The sequence below is a fragment of the Petaurus breviceps genome, unplaced genomic scaffold (assembly GCF_028583685.1).
Source record: "Petaurus breviceps papuanus isolate PSGF00001 unplaced genomic scaffold, PetGlider_PUasm1.0 79, whole genome shotgun sequence".
NCBI lineage: Eukaryota > Metazoa > Chordata > Mammalia > Diprotodontia > Petauridae > Petaurus > Petaurus breviceps.
The window spans coordinates 14,221,033-14,243,949 of NW_027186523.1; the positions used below are offsets into that span (position 1 = coordinate 14,221,033).

At 35.2% G+C, this 22,917-nt stretch overlaps 1 protein-coding gene across 6 annotated transcripts in view; it reads right to left on the reverse strand.

Annotated features, from left to right (window-relative positions):
- The window catches only part of LOC138175833 (USP6 N-terminal-like protein), a 201,909-nt gene that overhangs the window by 123,581 nt on the left and 55,411 nt on the right, over positions 1-22,917 (reverse strand). The window contains exon 2 of one of the 6 annotated variants that reach the window (XM_069106378.1): positions 21,929-21,999. The exons of the other annotated variants lie outside the window; for them this stretch is intronic. Within the exon in view, the coding sequence (XP_068962479.1) occupies positions 21,929-21,999 (71 nt within the window). The remainder of the gene's footprint in view (positions 1-21,928; positions 22,000-22,917) is intronic. 6 annotated transcript variants of the gene reach the window in all.

Consider the following 22,917-nt stretch of genomic DNA (forward strand, 5'->3'; position numbering starts at 1 on the left):
AACAACTCTTTCCCCATTTGGTGATAACAGAGTGTTATATAGTATAAGCCTCCTCAACTTGTGAATGATGACCTAAAAAACTATTTCTAGGATTATCCATAGGGATTTTGTGGTATTTTTCAGATACAGAAGAGTACTATGGAACAACAAGAAATGAAGAGACAGTTGCAATATCCTCATATCTGAGGCAGGTCCTCTCAAATGAGGTTCTAGGCATACAAAGTAAGCAAATGTTGTCTTTTCCTTTGGAATATAAGCTTTTTGAGAGCAGGAGCCATTTCATTTCTGTCTGTATCTAGTCCATAGCACAATGCTCAGAATGACACAAAACTTAGTAAATTTTTGCTAATCGACAGGCCCTTGACACGGCTAGATAGTAAAATAATAATATTTAAATAGCAGTTACTATATGTGTCAGACACTGTGCTAAGCACCTTACAATTATCTCATTTGATCCTCACAATAAACCTTGGTAGGTTGGCGCTGGCCCTTTTTTTTTTTACAGTTGAGAAAACTGAGGCAGAAGTTAATTATTTGCTCCAGGTTACAGTTTGTAAGAATCTAGGGTAAAATCTGAACTCAAGTCTTCATGAGTCCAGTGCATCACTCAGCTGCCTCTACAAGAAGGTCACACTCCGAAGATATATTTGGGAGCACCTTATCTTGAGGCAAAAAAGTATCTCCAAGAGAGGCAGAACTTTTCACTTACAGGAAGGATACTGTCAATCATGGCTAAATATTCCTTCCTCCTGGCCAGGTAGAAAGCTATGCTGAACACAGATAGGAAATCCAAGCTATCAAGACCCACATGATCTTAGTGTAAATGTGGCCACTCTCGTCCCAAAACGATTGGTCCAGAAATTAAACCAGTGAAACATGGAATATGAGAGCTGAATGGGACCTCAAATGGTTTCTAATCCAAACTTTTAATTTTACAGATATGAAAACAGAGGCCCACTGGAGTAAAATTACTTGCTCAACTTCAGACAGCAAGTATATTCTCACTAAATACTTATCAAACGACATCATGCTCATGACACGCAGTGCCAAGCCTTTTGTTTATAACTGTTTTAAATAATCATTTTTAAGAGTATGTATATTGGTAGAGTATGGATAAAACAAAATTATTTCATCATCAGAAAAATATTAGGGATACCCATTTGATAGAAGAAATTCATGTCCTAGTTCCCTTACTGTCTTGAAACAGTAAACCAATCACAGAATCATACCACTATTTACCTAAGTAATCCTATTAGAACTGATTTATTAGAATTGAATCTGTCTTGTATTGATTTCATATCTCAGTCAGAATGAGACATACTTTCAACTGATGGAGACTTTTTTTTTTTTACCAGTTTTAATCAATGAGCTAGACCAGGACTTCTTAAACAATTTTTCCACTCACTACTCCTTTTCAGCAGCTACTCATTTTTTTTGGGTAGCATTCATTGACACTGAGTGGCCTTGAGGGCACATGCAATGCAAACAAAGTGTGCATGCTTTGTGTTCAGAACCAGGGCTATGATAAAGTTGCTCAATGCAACAAGGGGCAAGCACCGCCAGAAACATCTTGGATTCATTACGTTTGATTTTTAATTAATTTTTGGTCATGGTGTGATCGGAAGCCTTTTACTATTGCCAATTTTTTTTTTGCAATCCCATATGGGGTTACGACACACAGTTTAAGAGGCACTGAGCTAGACTACTGTCCTTGCTCCATGGCGGAGTAGAATCACTGAGGTTTTAAATTTATGGAGAAATGAAAAAAAAAATTCTCCCTTTCCCCCTTTTTTTTTGGCTTCACAATTTGCCCAACCCAGATTGTCAACAACAATGCTATGAATTTTAAAATGATTAAAAATAATACACTGTGCTTTACTCATTTATAGAATAATAAGCCTCAACACAAATACAAATAAATATAAATACATACTATTTTAAGACAACTATTTTAGGGATATATGTATTTAGACTCAAACAAGAATCCGTTTAGATGTGATTTATCATACATTCATATCTGAGTTACCAATCATTCCCAATTTAACTTTTTCTTCCAGGGCACTGAAAGAACTTTATTTTGTGACTCCTTGTTCTCATCCGGAGATCAGGACCTCAAATTGCTTGGTAAATGCACTGGAATGCTAAAAGGAATTAAATTTAATTGCTGACATCCTGATAAGATCATACCAACCACCATAAGTCATATGAAAAATGTGGGGATTTTTTCCCTTATTTTTAATATAAATGATCCAAAGCATCAATTACTGAATTATTTCTGGAATGTGTGTAGACAAACATGGAAACACTACCTTTCCTAAAGCCACATTTTCAGTAGATTTTAAAAGCCCAAATTAAGGTTTTTAAATTTAATTAAGACTGGAACATAATTTCACTTAATCATGATAGAATTTTCTTTTTAATTTTAGCCTATTTTTTCTTTTATTCTCATCTGCTTTAGTTTAGGGTTCTAGTCCTACCTCTGCTACTTATTAGCCAGACAACTAGGAAAGTAACTTAAACCATGAGTTCTTAAACATCCTCCTTTTTTGAAAGAGAAGACAGAAGTAAAACAGGAATTGAGTGATAATAAGTCACAATTGTATAGCTCTTTAAAGTCTGTAAACAGGGGTGGCTAGGTGGCCCAGAGAATAGAGCACCGGCCCTGAAGTCAGGAGGACCTGAGTTCAAATCCGACGTCAGTCACTCAACACAAAACTAGCTGTGTGACCTTGGGCAAGTCACTTAACCCCAATTGCCCTACCTTCCCCCTCAAAAAGCAAAAAATAAAATAAAATAAAGTTTGTAAACAACAAAGGAGGTAGAGAGTGCAGATATTATTAATCACCGTTTTACAAATAAAAAAACTGCAGCTTAAAGTTAAAGATTAGGTAATCACAACCAAAACGTTTCTCTAGTCCAAAGGCAGAGTTCCTTTCACTCCACCTCTAAACAGTTAACATAAAATCAGCTGTCCAAGGAGTGGACAAGTGCATTTATTACTTAGCTTTCATCATTCTATGAACAAAGTTTTTAAAGATTTTTTTGTTCTGAGTATCATTCATAAACTTAAATTTATTCTGGCTTTAGCCTTCTGGGTAGATAATTATTTTTGCTGCATGTTTCTTCATATTCATTCTTCATTTCATGCTCCTATTTTTCATCTTTTATACATTACTTTTTACAATCATAGCTTTCATAGACCTCTGTGAAATTATAACAAATAAGTGGGCTTTTAAAAATTTTCCTTTTTTCTCCTTCCTCAGAATGATTTGTAATTGTATTGTCAGAATTTCTTTTTTAACGTTTTCCTAGTCCTCTTTCACCATCCTCCCTCTTAGAATTTCATATCCATGTTTTACCAAGTTTTGTAGATCACCTTTCCTAGCACTGAACAAGCATGTCAGACTATGCCCAGCATTCCTTCCTTTGGCTATTATAAATCCTAAGGTTTAATCCCTTCTACTTGATCAACCAATTTTTCTTTAGCAGAATACAGTCCACTAGTAGCAATTCTCCTCACACTTCTTCAAACTTTTGGAGGGTTGATGGCTCCACATCCAATTAAACACTGAGTGTTGTTATCAAGTTGAAAAAATCTGATTAAAATATCTAGGTATATCAGCAATATTTGTAAATATAAAGAACTAAGGTAATCTAATGTTTAATACTTGGTGAATGACTAGGCCAATCAATGTAATGGGAAAAAAAAGAGATAGTATAAGGGCAACTAAGTGGCACAGTAGGAAAAGACCCCAGCCTGGAGGCAGGAAGACCTGAATTCAAATCTGGTCTCAGACACTATCTGTGTGACTCTGGGCAAGTCAGTCAACTTCTGACTCAGTTTCCTCATCTATAAAAAAGGGATAATTACAGAACCCACCTCCCAGGCTTGCTGTGAGAATTAAATGAGATAATATTTGTAAAGTGCTTAGCAAAGTGCCTAGCACAGGGGTGGGGAACCTGAAGCCTTGAGGCCACATGTGGCTTTCTAGGTTCTTGGGTACAGCATTTTGACTGAGTCCAAGTTTTACAGCACCCCTTTATTAACAGGATTTGTTCTGTGAAGTTTGGATTCAGTCACAGAATCATACTTGAGGACCTAGAAGGCCACATGTGACCTAAAGACCACAGGTTGCCTACACCTGGCCTAGCATATAGCAAGGGCTATATTAATGTTAATCATTAGGTACCACATCACAATTAGCAGACTGGCTAACAACAAAACAGGAAAGAGATAAATGTCAGAGAAAATGTGGGAAAATTGGAATACTAATGTATTGTTGGTGGAGTTGTGAACTGATCCAATAATTCTGGAGAGCTATTTGGAACCGTGTCCAAAGGGCTATAAAACTGTGCATATCCTTTGACTCAGCAATCCTGCTTCTAGGTCTGTATCCCAAAGACATCATAAAAATGGGAAAAGAACCACATGTATAAAAATATTTATTGCAATTCTTTTTGTAGTAGCAAAGATTTGGAAACTGAGAGGATGTCCATCAATTGGGGAATAGCTGAACATGTTGGAGTATATGAATGTAATGGAATACCATTATTCCATAAGAAATGATGAGCAGATGGACTTCAGAAAAACGTGGACTTACATGAATTGATGCTGAATGAATTAAGCAGAACCAGGAAAACACTGTACACGGCTAACAGCAATATTGTGCAATGACCAGCTTTGATAGACTTAACTCTTCTCAGAAATACAAGGATCTAAGACAATTCCAAAACACTCATGATAGAAAATGACATCCACATCTAGAGTTTGAATGAAAACTGAAGCATACTATTTTCTCTTTTTTTTTTTTGTTTCTTCTTTCTCATGGATTTTTTCCCTTTGGTTCTAATTCTTCTTTACAACATGACTAATGTGGAAATAGGTTTAATATGATTGTACATGTATAGCCCATATCAGAATGCACGCTGTCTTGGGGAAGAGGAGGGAGAGGGAGAAAATTTAAGAACACAAAATCTTAAAGAAGTGAATGTTGAAAACAAAAAACAATAAAATTATAAAAAAGGAAATTTTTTTAAAAGATAAAAAAATTTTAGTTATCATTACTATATTGTGGGGAAAGAGTGGTCAAGATTCAGTAACAGATGATATAAAATGTAGGGCACATTAGAAAGATAGGAGCTAAAATTTCTAATACACAATGTCAAAAATTATAAATATGAACATAAAGAAACTTTTTTAAATGGCTATAAATGAAATAAGACAAAGTGGAAAGAGCAAATGAGAAAAACAATTAAGCAATGACTGTGGTTATATGATAGAAAAACTGGTTATACAAAACCAAGAAAGAAAGAGAATATAGAGGGAATAACTAATGAGGTGTTATGGATATATCATTGAAATTAACTTTAAGTATAATTCCTTTTAAACAATTTTTTTTGCTTTTTTTTTGGGAGAAGGGGGAAGGTAGGGAAGTTGGGGTTAAGTGATTTCCCCAAGGTCATATGGCTAGTTTTGTGTTAAGTGTCTGAGGCTGGATTTGAACTCAGGTCTTCCTGACTCCAGAGCTGGTGCTCTATTCACTGCACCACCTAGCTGCCCCACTTTTAAACAATTTTAAGGGACAACAAAATCAAGTAAAGAGAAATGCATAATTAGAAGTCATTTTTAATTTACCATAAAATTAGAAAATAAGCAAAGTCAGTCAATAGCAGTTGTGCCAAGACCTGCATTGAACTCTAAGGATACAAATAAAGGCAAAGATATGTTCTTTGCTTTTAAGGAAGTCATATTCTAATGGGGGAGACTAAGCAAATAACTATGTACATAAAAGATACACTGTGTAAAAATACTCTCTGACAAGTCTAGAAGCTTAATAAGGTGAAAAAGAAAGCCTCTTTCCAAATACACCATACTTCAGTAAAAATAACAAAAGTATTCATTAACAGTATAGTTATGAGCCAAAAAATAATGTAACATCTGCAATCATGGGTAGAGTACTGGATAGAACACTAAGCCTGGAGTTAGGAAGACTCTTCTTTCTGAGTGTGACCCTGAGCAAGTCACTTAACCCTTTTGCCTCAGTTTCCTCATTTTTAAAATAAATTGGAGAAGGAAATGGCAAAGCATGCCAGTATCTCTGCCAAGAAAACCCTAAAAGGGGTCATAAAGAGTTGAACATGACTGAAAAATGACTGAGTAACAAATATTTATAACGTGCTTACCATATGTCAGGCACTGTGATAAGTGCTGGGGACATAAATATGAAAAAAAGAAAGATAACTCCTGCCCTACAATCTTCTGGAGGAAGACAAAACACAAAAAGCAGCTGAAAACTGGAAGGAAGCAACTGCCTTGAAGCCACATGGAAAAGCCAGAAAAGTGGCAAAGTAAATCAGTCAGCTGGGAAATGAGATACCTGAGCTGAGCTCCCTCCTTAAATGGAGGTTTGGGATTTTTGCAGCCCCACTCTCCAATCAGAGAAACAGAAGGCCCTGATGAGATGCCCAAGATTGATAAAGATCTTAAGAATGTTATTTTCTCAAATCACCTTGAAATTCACTTTTTATAATATTAAGAAATTTGGGGGGCAGGCAGGTAGCACAGTGAGTAAGAGCACCAGCCCCAGAGTCAGGATGACCTGGGATCAAATCCAGGCTCTGATACTTAGCACCACACCCAGAAACACCTGGCTGTGTAACCTTGAGCAAATTACTTAACCCCAATTCCTTAGGGGCAGCCAGGTGGCTCAGTGAGTAAGATCACCAGCCCCAGAATCAGGATGACCTGGGATCAAATCCGGGCTCTGATACTTAGCACCACACCCAGAAATAACTGGCTGTGTAACTTTGAGCAAGTTACTTAACCCTGATTGCTTTAAAAAAAAAAAAAAAGAAACTTGGAAATGGTATATGCTACATTTCTACTGAATGAATTAAAAACAATGTATATTTTTCTTTATTACATAGGTAAATATTATCCATTAAATATGATATAAAAATATCAGGCTATTTAAAATGACAATAAATACCTCATTGATCTATCATCAAAGATACTGATCCATTCCACATAAATGAAGTTTCCAGATAACTGAAATTTATTCCTTTAAACATCAAAACTTTCTTAAGATTTTAATCTATTTTGAATAGAAATTACTTTTAAATAGATTACACATTAAAATGCAGACCAGTGAACATATCATAGTACAGTATAATTTGCCCCCATAATAGGTGACAAGACTACAATATCTTTTGAAATCTTGGATATACTTAAGAGATTTTGTGTCTTCTTTACTGACAAAATGACAGTTCTCAGTACCTTCACTGTTACTAGCATCAAGCTACTGACTCTTTACAGGTAACTGACCACAGCACAAGTGAGGCATTGCTAGATTACTTATGGTCAGTTTTATACTATGTACACATTATTTATAGTTAAGACAATACTATTTAGGCTCACCGAATGAGTCTAAAAAATAGCTAAAATTATTTTTGACAAAATTTAATGACCAAGTTTTTTGTTATACCAGAACTGTATTTAATAAAATGTTTTCTAAAATAATGAAATGACTCAATTCTTAACATGAAATCTCCATCTTTTAAAAAATGTATAGTTGGATATTACTTTAAGTTTAACCCAATAATCATGATGAGTTTGATATTTTATAATGGAAAGAGCTTTATAAACTGGAACTGGAAAACATACAAGTTCAAATCTCATCTCAGACACTTATTAGTTATATGACAACAGGCAAGTCAGCCTCTGAATTGCAGTTTCCAAGTCCATATATAAAGGGAATAATAATATTCATGGTACCTACCTCACAGGATTGTTGTGAGGATCAAATGAAATAATATATTTAAAGTGTTTTACAAATCTTTTAACAACATACAAACACCAACTAATGTTCCTTTGTATTATTAGCAATCATGCTTTTGGAAAGGATTTTAAGCATGTATTCCATGGAGTTCTATTAATATAATGCTGTATTATGTTGCCAATCAAGTCTGTATATAGTAACTATTTATAAATATCAATAACGGAAACAACCTAAATATTCAATGTACAAAGCTGTCCTAGGGAAGAGCTTTGAATGTGCATAGATAGACATGGCACACAAGTATCAAATGAGACAAAACAAAGATAATATTCAAAAATACAATATTTAACTACAATGGTTCTATTCATTAGAAAAAGTTAAAACCAGAAAAGGAAAAAACAGAATAAAAGGGCTTTTGAATATAAGTCAAGTTCAACAAGTGAGGCTAGTGTGTTTCATTCTTAGATTTATACCTCAAAAATGCAAAAAAGGATTCTACCAAGACCACTAAAGACTACATATGACAACCACTGAAAAATGTAAAAACATTCTCATTTTGTCTTGAGTTTATTTTCTTATGTATAGTCTTATTTTTTCCTAAGGAAATGAACATAATGTGCCACATTTTCTAAAAAGAATGCCTTAAAACACTGTGAAAGGATATTTAAATTCTAAATATTGTCAAGTAAGAGGTGGAACACGGCTCTATGCAAGATCATGTAAAGAATGTTGTACTTTTTATTTTAACTATGGGTTTTGTAAAATGATGTTAACTACATTACAGCAGAAATATTACTAGTTTATTTAAATATGTTATACATATGGATAATACTCAAATGAGTGTTTTCTTTAATTTTAACTAATGACATATTAGATTGCCGCCTTCCAAGGAATACTCACTCATCCCATTGAACAATTATTGTCCTGGTCCTTCGAATTCAAATTTTTGGAGTCACTTTTAAATCCTCTCTTTCTTCTAAATCTAACACCTTATACCAGGAGTGGGGAACCTGTAGCCTCAAGGCCCAAGGATTTATTCTGTGAAGTTTGGATTCAGTAAAAGGTCTGTACTTGAGGACCTAGAGGGCCACATGTGGCCTCAAAACCTCAGGTTCCCAGGGAGGGGGGGGGGGGGGGGAGCAGCTAGGTGGTACAGTGAATAGAGCACCGGTCCTGGAGTCAGGAGGACCTGAGTTCAAATCTAGCCTCAGACATTCAACACTTACTTAAGCCGTGTAACCTTGGGCAGTCAACCCCAATTTCCCTGCCCCCTCCAAAAAGTAAAAAGAAAAAAAAATCTAAGCCTCTCATCTTAGCCTTCATGGGGCTTCAGCAAATGACATTCTACCATCACCTCTTTTACCCAGTATCTCACCAACTTCATTCTCTTTAATGGACCCATTGTGACAAGTATAGGGGGTAACTAGTTGGGATAACTATACTGATCATCCAATATTAAAAGAACTATACTACAAAACTTTTTATTATGGGTTAACTGTAGAGCTACAAAACCCATCCCTAAATAAAATGCAATAATAGAAAAATGTGAACTTCCTTGAATTAGTTTATTCCCAGAACAGATAAGAATAAGGAAGAGACACAAGGAAACATTAACAAAAGAATGATCCTGACTGAGAATTTGTAAATTGCAATACATATCATTACTACTAATATTGTATGACAGCATTCAAAGTCTATCAGTGGATGTAAATGAAAAAGAGAGCAATATCCTCATCCATATTATGAACATGTATGCATTATTTTTTAACTGAGGTAAAGCCCAAACATGCCAAAACACGTGCCATTTGTTTCTCTCGGACCCACCATCTATCCAAAACATCTGACTATAAAAAGATCCATGATATTCACAATTTCTGACAAACTGGCCCATCTTATGGTGTCCTATTCTACTTGTTCTTCCCTATGATGATTCATTTTGAGATGCATTTCAATATAAACTATGTAAGCAATTTAAGACTTTCTTCTCTTCTCATTTATACACAGCCCCATTTCAACTCACTGTATGAGAGACACTCACTCAAAAAGCCTATCCTCTACATAACAAATTCAACAAAGTTGTATTGTTGAAGAGCATCATTTCAAGACTGGTTGACAACATATGGTCTTAAGACATTACTGGCAGGGAACTTGTTTATTTAATTACTTATTACATGGGTAATACTAATTAAACTACTCAAGAAGTTTTATACTTGACATCTGCCTAAAGCTTCAAAATCACTATAAAAGATTAACATCTTTAATTTAGTATGGATTTTGACTAGAGATATAATTAATTCTGTGCATGTTTTCTTCCCCAGTTAGAATGAAAACTCTTAAAGATAGACAGTCTTTCTTTTTGTTTCTATTTGTGTCCCTGCTATTTAGCACACTGCCTGGCACACAGTAAGCATTTGATAAATGCTTGTTAATTTGACTTTCAACTTACACTTTTAATTACTTAAAAAAAAAAACAACCAAGGGATATCCCAACACTCATCCCAACTCCTTTTCTTTGGACAGGTATATTTTGTTTTGCCAGTCACCTCTTCCATCCAACCACTATAATTTTATCATTTTTATAAGACAAAAAGCAGCTAAGCAAAACTATAACACACTTGGAATTCACAGCCTACCAACATTCAAATCTCATGAAACAAACTGGTCATTATGCTAGACACCTGAATTGTCTTTTATTTCTGTATTCATTTACATCATTGAAGTCACTGTGTATATTATTCTTTTATTGTGCTTTTTTCACTCTGTATCAGGTTTCATAAATTCTCCATTGTTTCTCAGAATTCTTCATATCTGTCATTCCTTTTAAGACACTAATATTCTTTTTACCTTCATGTCATAATTTGTTTAGCCATTACCCTCCTGATGATGACTATATAAATTTGTGTACAACTTTCTGCTACAAAAATATTGCTATTATGAACATTTTGGTACACCCTGGAACCCTTAGTTCTATCAATGACCTCTTCCCAGAGTATGAACATAGTAGAGACACCACTATATCAAAGAATACAGACAGTTTAGTAATTTTTCTTGTGTAAGTCTAAATTGTTTCCTTAACAACTAAACCAACTCACAACTTCACCAACAATATTAGTGTGCCTGTTTTCATACAGTTCTTAGAATATTAGTTCTATTGTTAATATTTTTCCCCAATTTGATGGATATTAGTTTATATAAGGTGATGTTTTAATTTTCGATTCCTTTATCATTAGATTTGTAACTTACTGAACTGAATTCAAATAAAATGATAGTGCTTCACAATTATATTACATTAGTATGTGTATTAGGGCAGTTAGGTGGTACAGCAGATAGAGCACCAGGCCCAGAGTAAAGAAGACCTGAGTTAAACTACAGCACTTACTAGATGTGTGACCTTGGGCAAGTCACTTAACCTTGTTTGCCTCAATTCCTCATCTGTAAAATAGGCTGCAGAAGGAAATAGCTAACCACTCCAGTATTTTTGCCAAGAAAACCCCAAATGGGATCATGAGAGTTGAGCGTGACTGAAATGGCTGAACAATTTTCTTCAGTTTGCTTTTGTACCTCTTTTTCCAACTGGCCAATTCTGCTTTCTGAGGAGTGATTTTCATCAGCAAATTTTTGAACCTCTTCTTTGGTCAATTCTGTTTTTTTTAAGTATTATTTTCTTCAGTAATTTTTTTCATCTTTTAATTTTTTTCATCTTTTAAAAATCTTTAATCTTTTACACAAAATTCTTGATTGTCTTTTCATAATTTTCTTTCTTTGCTTTAATTTCTTTACCGAAATTTTCCCTCTACAACTCTTATTTGATTTTGAAAATCATTTTTTAGCTCTTCTAGGAATTCTTGTTAGGGTCTATGTCTAATTCTTTGCTTGTAGCTGTTTTGAATTTATTATTTTCTTCTAGATTTGTGTCTTGCATAGTAGCTTTTTATGAACAAGTTCTTTTTTTGTTGTTTACTCATTTTTTCCTCCCAATTTCTTGATTTGGAACTTTAAGTTAATGTTGGGTTCCATTCCCAGCAAGGGGTGGGGGAGAGACAAAGTGTCAAGTTTTGGGCTTTTCACACTGCTGTTTTCTGAGCTATTTCTGGGGTTTCGAAAGTTTTTGGTACTTTCAAGGTGATGTGATCTGGAGAAAATTATGGTCATTGCTGTCCTAGTCTGTACTCTTTTCCTTACTCAGAAAGGGCCCTTGATCCCTTGAGACCAGAAATGATGCTACTCCTCAGGGGCCCTCTTCCCTTGGGACCAGAAAACTGTTCCTTACAGTCCCTGATCCCCTTCGAGTTGGAAGTGATACTGTCCCTCAGGTGTTCCACTTCCTCTTGACCAAAAATGTTCCTTCCTGCCCTTGAGCTATGCCTTAGAAGTGGTGAAAGGCAATGGAGTTGCCAAATATCATCTGGTTCCATGTACATTGTTAGTAATGAAGTCCACTGTAATTTCTTTCTGACCAGATACTAGGTCCCCCTTGCTGTCTCTGTCTTATAAACTCCCAAAGCTGCAGCTGCTTCTGTTACCACCACCTATTTCTACCTCTGGTGTAATTTCCACATGGACTTCAGATCAGTCTCCTTTCCCACATCAGCAATTGCTATTACTGACTCACTATTATTATTATATATATTACAAGTATTATATATTATTATATTATATATATAATATATTATATCATATTATAATTATAATATATTATATATTAATACTATATATTACAAGTATTAACTTGTAAATTCCACATTGGCCTTATCTAAAAGTGGTGTGTATGTGTGTGTTCTGCAGTAAATCTTTATCCTCTTTATTAGAGGTAAAAACCATGTTTTATTATTAGTCCTCTGGAATTATTGATCATAACATTGATTAGAGTTCTTAAGTCTTTCAAAGTTGTTTGTCTTTAAAATACTGCTGCCTGGGGTGGCTAGGCGGCACAGTGAATAGAGCACCAGCCCTGGAGACAGGAGGACTTAAGTTCAAATCCAGTCTCTGAAACTTAACACTTACTAGCCGTGTGACCTTGGGCAAGTCACCTAACCCCAAACTGTCCTGCCTTCCCCCCTCCAAAAAAGAAAAGCAAAAAAATAAAAAATAAAATACTGTTTCCATTGTATGTATGTAGGGTAAGGGGGAAGAAGAATGAGGGACAGGAAGAAAGTGGAAGAGGAGGAAAGGGGGAGAAGAAGGAAGGAAGGGAGAAGGAGGGGGAAGGAGGAAAGAAGGGAGAGGGGAGAAAAGGGGGGAGGGGGAGAGAGAGAGAGAGAGAGAGAGAGAGAGAGAGAGATCTCCTGGTTCTGTTCCTTCACTCTTCTTCAGTACATATAACTCTCCTGAAGTTTCTCTGAAATCATACCCTTCATTATCTCTCCCAGAACACTTCTATTATATTTACAAATCACATTTATATCAATTTATAAATCATATCTTGTTCTGCCATTCCCCAATCGATGAGTACCCCCCTCACATTTCAATTCTCTGCCACCTCAAAAAGAGATATTTTTGTACAACTTTAGTTTTATTGGGGGTTGTTTTGGGTTTTTTGGCTAAAACTAACACAATCCCTTAATCTACCCTATCTGATTCCTTCTCAATTTTCCCTATTTCCTTGTTCAATGGAATGTATTTCTGTATCCAATGATGTGTAATTTTCCTCCTTTGAATGGCTCAGAAGAGGGTGAGGTTCAAATGCCAGATGCTTCTTGACCCCTTCCTCCTTATTTATATAATTATTATTTATTGTTCATTAAAATTAAAGTTATCAGGGGCAGCGAGGTGGTGCAGTATATTCACAGGCCCTGGATTCAGGAGGACCTGAGTTCAAATCCTGCCTCAGACACTTGACACATTTACTAGCCATGTGACTTTGGGCAAGTCACTTAACTCCAACTGCCCTCCAAAAAGCAAAATAAAAAAAAAAGCAAAGTTACGTTCCTTAAAAGTATATGCTAAGCAAAGTAATATTTTGCTGCCCATTAAGTGTACTTTATATCAAAATCAATCAGTTGATGTCATCCTGTCTTTTAAATTTAAGGTCTAAAACATTATCTGACTAAATTATAAGAAATATTTCTAGTTTTTAAAATTAGTACTAGTATGGGGATGTGTGTATATGCATGTACATATGTGCACGCATGTATTTAAATTCAGTTTTATGAATTTCTACTCCACAATTTAAGGTCTACAAAAAAAGTATAAGTATACTGAAATTAAAGTGTGTGCATTTTTCTCAGGGGTAATTTTGTGGTTTTGGCATTTACTGAATTTATCCAACTACTTGCATTTTTGGTAATATTTTCATTCTTTAGATAGAATGCAAGCCAAAGAATTTTCTAAACCGATGAAAAACCTTGTTTGTGGCTTCTTTGGAAACTATTTTCTTGATTCCCCATCAATTAGTTTATAAATGCATTTCCATTAGAACAGTGCCAGGGACAAGATAGCACAGTAACAAAAAGTACAGTCAGTTCTGCCTCCCCTCCACCACCCAACACAAATCCTCCAAAATGGCCTAGGAAAGTCAATAGACTGAATCCTGATATAGAAATCCAAGAAAAAATATAACAAGTCATTAGTCTACTCCAAACTGGCATAAGAAGACAGAGGTCTATAGACACTGGGGATGGGATCTGGCTGTAAGAAATCATGAAGAGGATGATTTCAGAGAAACTTGGAAATACATGAATTAAGTGAAGGGAAAAGAATCAGCAAGTCAATTTATGTAATCACAATAATATGATTTTTTTTTAAAAACTTTGCAAAACTTAGGATCTCAGAGGACTATTAATAAAACACGCTGATAGAAAAACTAAACAACTTCTGATAGAGAGGTGAGCAGCTCAAGACTGCCAAAGGAGACATACGTCTTTAATTGTGTGTGCATATGTACACACACAGCCAAGGGAAAATTGTGTTTTTCTTGAATATATGTGTTTGTAGCAGCTTTTCTCTTTTCTTCTCAGTGGGTGGGGAGGGAGGAGAAGAGAGGAGGAAAGAAAAAGCAGTAAACCAATGAGACAAAAAAGAAGGCAATGAAAATATATTTATACATGTATAACAAGAGTTGGCTTTTGAGTGATATGGTTGGACCTCTGTATCAGAAAGAATACTTTGGCAGCTATGTGAAAAATAAATTGGAGAAAGACAAACCAGAACAGGGGTACTAATTAGGAAGTTACAACATTCCAGGTGATAGGAGAAAAAAGCCTAATCTAGAGCAGTAGAACAAAAGATATGAGAAATTCTGGTAGAATCAGCAGAACTCAGCATGAGAGGGAAGAAAGATTAAAAGTACATTCTAAGTTTTTAAGTCTGGATGACTTAAAAAAAAAAAAAACCATGGTGCTGTTAACAAAATCTGGAAGTCAGGAAGAAAGGCAGGTTTAGGGGTGGGGTTCAACAAGAATGTCAAAATTAACTATCTCCCATCTTTTAAAAGCAAAGAAGTTAAAATACATCAATGCTGAAAAAAAAAATTTCCTGAAATCTTAGCCTCAGAGATAAATTAATGTTCATTGAATGTATTACTATCAGGCTTTGAATTGTATTAAAATTTTAATATATGCTGCAATTGAAAAATGCAATCAATCCTGAGTCTAAACAGAAGAAAGCAATTCAATTTGGTATTCATTTCTGGAGTCTCTAGCTCAAAAAAAAATTTGCCAAGTGGCAAGCTCTTAAATTAGAAACATGATATTCTAGTTAACTTATCTTGATTACAGAAAATAAGACTGGGGTGAGTTGTATTAAGGTGTATGTTTTAATATTTTAATCTTGTTCAATCATTTGTACAGTGGACTTCAAAGGAGAAATTCAATTAAAAAAAAAAAGAACCTGTGCTTCAATAAGCTGCATGCTTTTCACCAAATCACAAATTTAAGAAATGGAAAGAACATCAGAGTAAAATGAGTCAGATAGGAAATAAGCATTTTATTATGATAATAACAATAGCAATAACAATGTCATTTATTTTTAACATTCTTTTAAAATTGAGTTCCAAATTGTTTTCCTCCTCCATTCACTGCAAAGGCAAGTAAAATAATATCAATTATACATATGAAGTCATAAAAAACATATTCCTATATTAGCCATAGTGCAAAAAAAAAGGCAAGAAAATTCTATTTCATTTTGCACTCAGAATTCATTAGTTCTCTTTATGAAGGTGGAGAGCATTTTTTTCTTGTGTCCTTTGGAATTCTCTTGGATCACTGCACTGATTTGAGTAGTCAAGTCTTTCACAGCTGATCATTATCACAACATTGCTGTTACTATGCAAATAATCTCACAGTTCTTACTTCACTTTGCATCAGTTCTTAGGTCTTGCCATGTTTTTTCTGAAACTATCCCTCTTACCATTTCTCATAAGCATTCCCCAATTGATTAGCATCCCCTTACTATCCAATTCTTTGCCTCCCCAAAAAAAGCTGCTATAAATATTTTGGTATGTGTAGGTACTATTCTTTTTTATTTGACCTGTTTGGGATACAAATCTAGAAGTGATATTTCTGGGTCAAAAGGTATGCCCAGTTTTACAGCCCTCTGAGTATGCAGATAGTTCTCACTTTACATAAACGGACTCTTCTACAAATCTCTACATAAAGTAATTTTTATGTAATATAAATTTGCCTGCAAATAAGGGGAAAGGAGAGGGAGGCAAGGGAAATAGGAAGAGGGTCCTGAGCCTGTGGAGGTAAGGGACCAGCACACAGTTCAAGGACACTTGGGGACCAGGGACAGAGAAGAGAGAACAGGAGGAAGATGTGGGGCTGGGGCCAGCCACATCAGGTCAATCTGGTCAGAAGCAAGAGATAAAACATACAGGAAGCAGATATGTGGGGGCCAGAAACAGACAGTGATAGGAGAGGATGAGCAAAATGTGGGGGCTGGTGACAGACACAATACCCAAGCATGGACAGACAGAAGACAGACACCTAGGAGGCCAGACATGTGGGCAGGTAGGGGGAACACGGAAATTTTTCTCTCTTAGTGCCAGAGGGCCAAACCCCAATCTGGCAGTGTTAACAGTAGTGTTGGCAGTCTCTCTGCAAGCCATTCTTCTGATTTTCACTTGGAGGGCGTTTTTTTTTTTTAATGGGGGTCACAGGGGACATGAAACACTTAGCCAAGGGGCAAGAATGCAGAAAGAGAAAGAGAGAAAACAGTAATGTATGCTAAAGTTAACATAAGTGTTTTTTTGAAGTGTGGATTTGTTACAGAATGCTTTGCATAAAGTCAAATTTATGTAATGTGAATTTCTGTAAAGAGAGAACTGTCTGTAGTTCCAAAATGTTCTTGAGAATGATTGGACCAGTTCACAACTCCACTAACACTTTATTAGTGGACCTACTTTTCACCATCCCCTCTTGCATTTGTCATTTTTGATAGGCATGAGGTGGTAACTCAGAGTTGTTTATATTTGAGTTTCTCTGATCAGTAGTGATTTAGAGCATTTTTCTCACGCATGTATATATAACTTTGATATCTTCTTCTGAAAACTGCCTGTTCATATGCTTTGATCATTTATCAAATATTTTATTTTTATAAATTTGAAAAATGAAAAGAAAATCAGATAAACTTGGTATCTTTTAGCAAAATATAGATTCACTTACTATTCCTTTTATTCAGGTCTATTTTTGCTTTTGCTTCCTCTGAGATCATGTCTGCTAATCCTGCCTTTTATTACTTCAGATGAAGCATAAAAATAGATTTTTGTCCCAGGCCTTTATTATACTCAATTTTTCTGGGTAGGTTTATTCCTGGTTGTAATCCTCCCTCCTTTGCCTTCTGAAATAATATATTCCAAGCTCTCTGCTTCTTTAACATAGAAGCTGATAAATCTTGGGTGATCTTGACTGTGGTTCCATGATATTCTTCTGGCTACTTGCAATACCTTCTCCTTGCCCCAAAGACTCTGGAATTTGGCTATATCTTTCATTTTAAGATCTCTTTCAGGAGGTAACTGGTAGATTTTTTCAATTTCTATTTTACTCTCTGGATCCAAGAAATTGGAGCAGTTCTCCTTTATAATTTCCTGAAATATATATCTAGGCTCTTTTTTAAAAAATTTGTCTGTCAAGTAGTCCAATGATTCTTACATTACTTCTCTTTGATCTATTTTCCAAGTCATTGTTTTTTCAATGTGTTATTTCACATTTTCTTTTGTCATTCTTTTTGAATTTCTTTGTTTCTTGATGGCTCACAGAACCATCAACTTCCACTTGGGCAGTTCTAATTTTTAAGCAATTATTATCTTCAATGAGCTTTTCCATCTGGCCTATTCTACTTTTTTAAAGAGTTCTTTCCTTCAGTGAATATTTGTACATCTTTTACCAAGATGTTATTTTATTCAGTATTTTTTGTGCCTTTTTTTTATAAAGGTATTAATTCTCTTTGCATAATTTTCTTGCATCATTCTCATTTCTTGCCCTAATTTTTCTTCTACCACTCTCATTGTTTTCTTTAATTCTTCCAAAAATTCTTTTTTTATAAAGCAATTGGGATTAAGTAACTAGCTCAAGGTTACATGGCCAGTTATTTCTGGGTGTGGTGCTAAGTATCTGAGCCCAGATTCAATCCCAGGTCATCCCAACACTGGGGCTGGTGCTCTTACTCGCTGTGCCACCTGGCAGCCCCTAAGCAATAGGGGTTAAGTTACTTGCTCAAGGTTACACAGCCCAGTATTTCTGGGTGGGTGCTAAGTGTCTGAGCCCGGATTCGATCCCCAGGTCATCCCGACACTGGGGCTGGTGCTCTTACTCGCTGTGCTACCTGGCCATCCCCAGCTTCCAAAAATTCTTGTTGGGCTTGGGCCCAATTAGCACTTTTCCTTGAGGCTTTGCTTGCAGCTATTTTCATATTGTTGTCTTCTGAGTTATGTCTTGATCTTCTCTGCCACATAGCAATTTGATATGGTCAAGCTCTTTTTTTGTTGTTCACTCACTTTCCTAGAGTATTTCTTGACTTTGAACTTTATGTTAAAGTTCAGTTCTATTGCCTTAAGGGTGGCCAGGCACTGTTACAAGTTTTGGGCAATTTTTTGTACTGCTGTTTTCAGAGCCATTTCTGAAGGTCTGCAAGTTTCTGGTGCTTCTAAGGTGGTATGATCCAAGAAGAGGTGTGGTCACTGCTCCGTCTATGGTCTGTGCTCTGGTCATTACCCACAAAGGGACCCTGTTTCTTGCAGCTACAAGCATTAGCTCCTCTCTTCCTTGGTTCTGTGACTAAAACCCCAGTTCCTTTGTGACCAACCAAAACTATTCCTCTCTGCCCTGGAAAAATGACACACAATTTTTATAGGCAACAGAGCTGCTAATCAGCACCAATTGTACCTAATGCCAGCAAAAGGTCCCTTGTAATCTCCTTCTGACAAGTCAGCAAGTCTCCTTACTGTTTCTGGGTAGAAAGCTCCCAAAGCTGTTGCTACTGCTGCTATTTCCACTTTCACAGGCACTTCCAAGGCCCACCACTAGTGCTGCTGTAGGCCAGTTGCCACTCTGGTATCACAGACCACTCCTGCTGACCTCCCACACTGTCTTAGGCTGGAAAAAATGTCTCACTCTGACCTTCTGTTAGCTCTGCTTTGCCAAAATTTGATTTGAAGAGTTATTTTAAAGTTGTTTGGAGGGGAAAGTTGGGAGAGTTCTGCTGGGTTGCTGCCTGTATTCCACCATCTTGATCCCATCTTCAGTAAGCATTTATTAAGTGCCTACTATGTGCCAAGCACTATATAAAGGGCTTGGGACATAAAGGCAAAGACAGTCCTTGCTCTTAAGAAGCTTTAATGGAGAAGACAAAAAGCAAATATATATAAACAAGCTACATACAGGAAAAATAGGAACAATTAATCAGGGGAAAGCACTAGAATTAAGAATTGGGAAAGGTTTCCTATAGTTGGGACTTAAAGGAAGTCTAAGAAGTCAGGAGTGAGAACTACAGGTATGGATATCCAATGTGAACCTGAACAAGAATGCTCTCTATATCCTTCTTGACATGTAGTCATCTAGGATTATCTAGATCACCTCAAGTCTACCTCCTAAAGCAACTCATCCACTTTCAGAGGTTCTTCTTTTCATCAGGCCTAAATTAACCCTAAATGCAACTTTCACTCATTGCTCTCAGTATTTCCTCTGGAGGCAAACAGAACAAATCTAGTCCCTTTCTCACATGATGTCTCTTCACATAATTGAAAAAAGCTATCATACTCTCTCAAGACTTCTCTTCCTATATGTACTTTTCAGTGAATATGTGGTATTCTCCGAGTAAAATATAAGTTCCTTGAGGACAAGAACTATCTCACTTTTGCATTTGTAACCTGAGCACCTAGTACAGTGCTTGACACACACAGCATGACACGATAAATATTTATTGATTGTTTGATTCTCAATGAGGTTCCAATCTACTAAAACCCCAAACATTTTTCTGATGAATTTTTGTGTAGCAATGTCTCTTCTATCTTGTACTTCTGACATTATTTTTTTTGTGATTCTCCAAACATGCCTTTTTCTGGTCACAATACTCATTTATGTGTTGTCTCTCCCTATTAGAATGTAAGATCATTGAGGGCACCAAAATTTTTGTATTTCTATCCACAATGCTTAGCATAATGCCTGGCATACAGTCATTTGTGCTTTTTCATTCACTTATTGCCTCAAGGAGTTCCATTCTATTCTCATTTATATATTACTTTGAAGGAATAATATTTTACTAGTAAATTAATTTTATATAGTGCTATTTGGAGCTTATTATTCCTCTAAATGCCCAAACACTGAAAAATATAATTTAACCACTCTGGATGGAAATTTTTCTGAAATGCATTAGACATCCTACTTCACTATCTTTGAACTGGGGCCACTCATAGCTGCTGAGGACTCTTTGTTTAAATTCCTATATTTGGTGGCAAAGGCCTCTCCAAAGGAATGATTAAGTGGAAACTCAGTGTCCACACTAGGGAAAGAAAAAAGGAGAAAACCCATGTACAAGATTTATATGTCCAAAATAAATTTATTAAAGTCTAGTCTTTATAGTCAGCTAGAGACAGAAATGGAATGCAGTGGGCTCCAAATATGTATACAGAGTAGACAGAAAGTTTCAATGATGGCTTCCGAGTTTCCCCTTTTTGAACCAGAAAAATTGCATCTGTGAAGTATGTAAAAGGATAATCTCTCCTTTTGGGTTGTTACTCAATGCTGGGAAACAAGGGGGAATAGAGTGTGTGTGTGTGTGTGTGTGTGTGTGTGTGTGTGTGTTGATATGGTGCCTAGAAAAGGAAGGTAAAAGTCCAGGCATATTCTGTCCTAGTTAGAATAAATATCATCCAATTGAAGGTACCACATTTTAGGAAGAACATTGGCAAGCCAGGGTATGTGTAGAGGAGGTAGATTTTGATGGTGGAAGGGCTAGAGATCATATCATGAGCATTAGTTGAACGAAAAGGACATGTTTAGCCCAGAGAATTCAATGTTAGAAATTTTGGTAGCAGGCTACAATTACCCAAAAGGCTATCACAGAAAAGGAAACAAGATTTTTTTTTCTTAATAGCACCAGAAGGATAGAGGTAAATTTTTATTCAAAATAAGGGAAGACTTCTGAATACTTAAAGCTCTACAAACAACAAATGGGGTTGCCTCAGGAGGCACTGTATTCCCCATCACTGGAATTCTTTAATTTAAGGCTAGATGACTTATTAAAGATTAAGATTCTCTGATTCAGTATAAGAACTGAATAAAAACTGAGTATCTGCTTATGGCATATCTTTTCTCAAATAAGCAAGCAATTTATCAGTATTATTAAATATATGACATATAACTATCTCCTAAAAGAATGAAATAAAACCAGTTAGTAAAAGCAAATGCAGGGCCATAGGTCACCATCAAATGCCCAAAATTTAGGTTGGTTTTTTTTTTTTTCCGGAAAGATACTAAGAATAACTAAAATTTGTTCTATTTTTATCATAACTGCAAATAATTGATCTAAAAAAATAAGAAAATCCTTCAGTGTAACAGCGGGTTAGCTAGTCCTGTGCACATATGGTACATTTTATAGCATATCCCTAAACTGGTTAAATGTAGAAACTATTTCCAAATATGTTATTGTATATATAAGTACTTTGAAAGGAACGATGTACTGAAATACTGAAAAATAGTTATCATTATTATTACCTTTTTTTCTGGATATATTCCAAGCAAGTATGATTGTGATTTCAAATGCACAATCCAGGAACCTGGCACTACTTAAATAGAACAGGATTAAATTAGCCAACTCCTGCATTCTTTAAATACTAAAACATGTTAATTTAAAAAAAAACACCATATTTTAGAATTTCATTATTTATAAATGGAAGGAACACGTCATTTTCTATTTTAGGAGAAAAGGAAATAGAGGTAAATAAATACAGAAGATTTCTAAATAGCATTCTGATATTTGCAAAGATAAATAACATTTGCTTCTTTGCTTTTTGAAGATAGAGATGATGCATTTCTTTGAAACAATAGCAGTTCTGTTTGATCATTTGTTTAAAGATACCTTACCATACTTTAAATGGAAAATTGCTTATATGTAAAATGTGTACTTGAGATCTAAAATCCCATCCAGCTCTAAAATTCAATTATTCTGCAAGCTTATATCATTTGATGCTGCTTAACATTCTTGGCAATCAATTAAAAACCTAACTTGAAGTATTTTATAAAAATTCATTTGAATACTAGGATTACCAAGCTTTAACTAAAGAACTATGAAAGCTATGACTAAAATATATTTAATACATCACCATAAGAAACAATATTGCTTTGGAGAGGCAGCTTCCTAAACATATTTGGAATATAATTCAATTTACATAAAACCTTTCGAAACTATGTTTTTTGAAGTATACCTACTTTAAAAAAAATCACATGGAGTTATAATGAAGTAGTTGAGTGGGTCAACTATTTTGCTTTGTCAACAAATAATACAGTTGTCAGTATTAGCAGCCTAGCTCTATTTTTTTTTCAAAGTTATCCTCAAATCTAAGTCAGTGCTTTAAATAATAAAAATCAATATTACATAAATTATTTGATGTCATGGTTTCCTTAACTTGCTTTAAGATGGAAAAAAGTATAAATTCAATATGAGAATTTGAAGATATATTTCATCATACCACTAGCTAAAATTG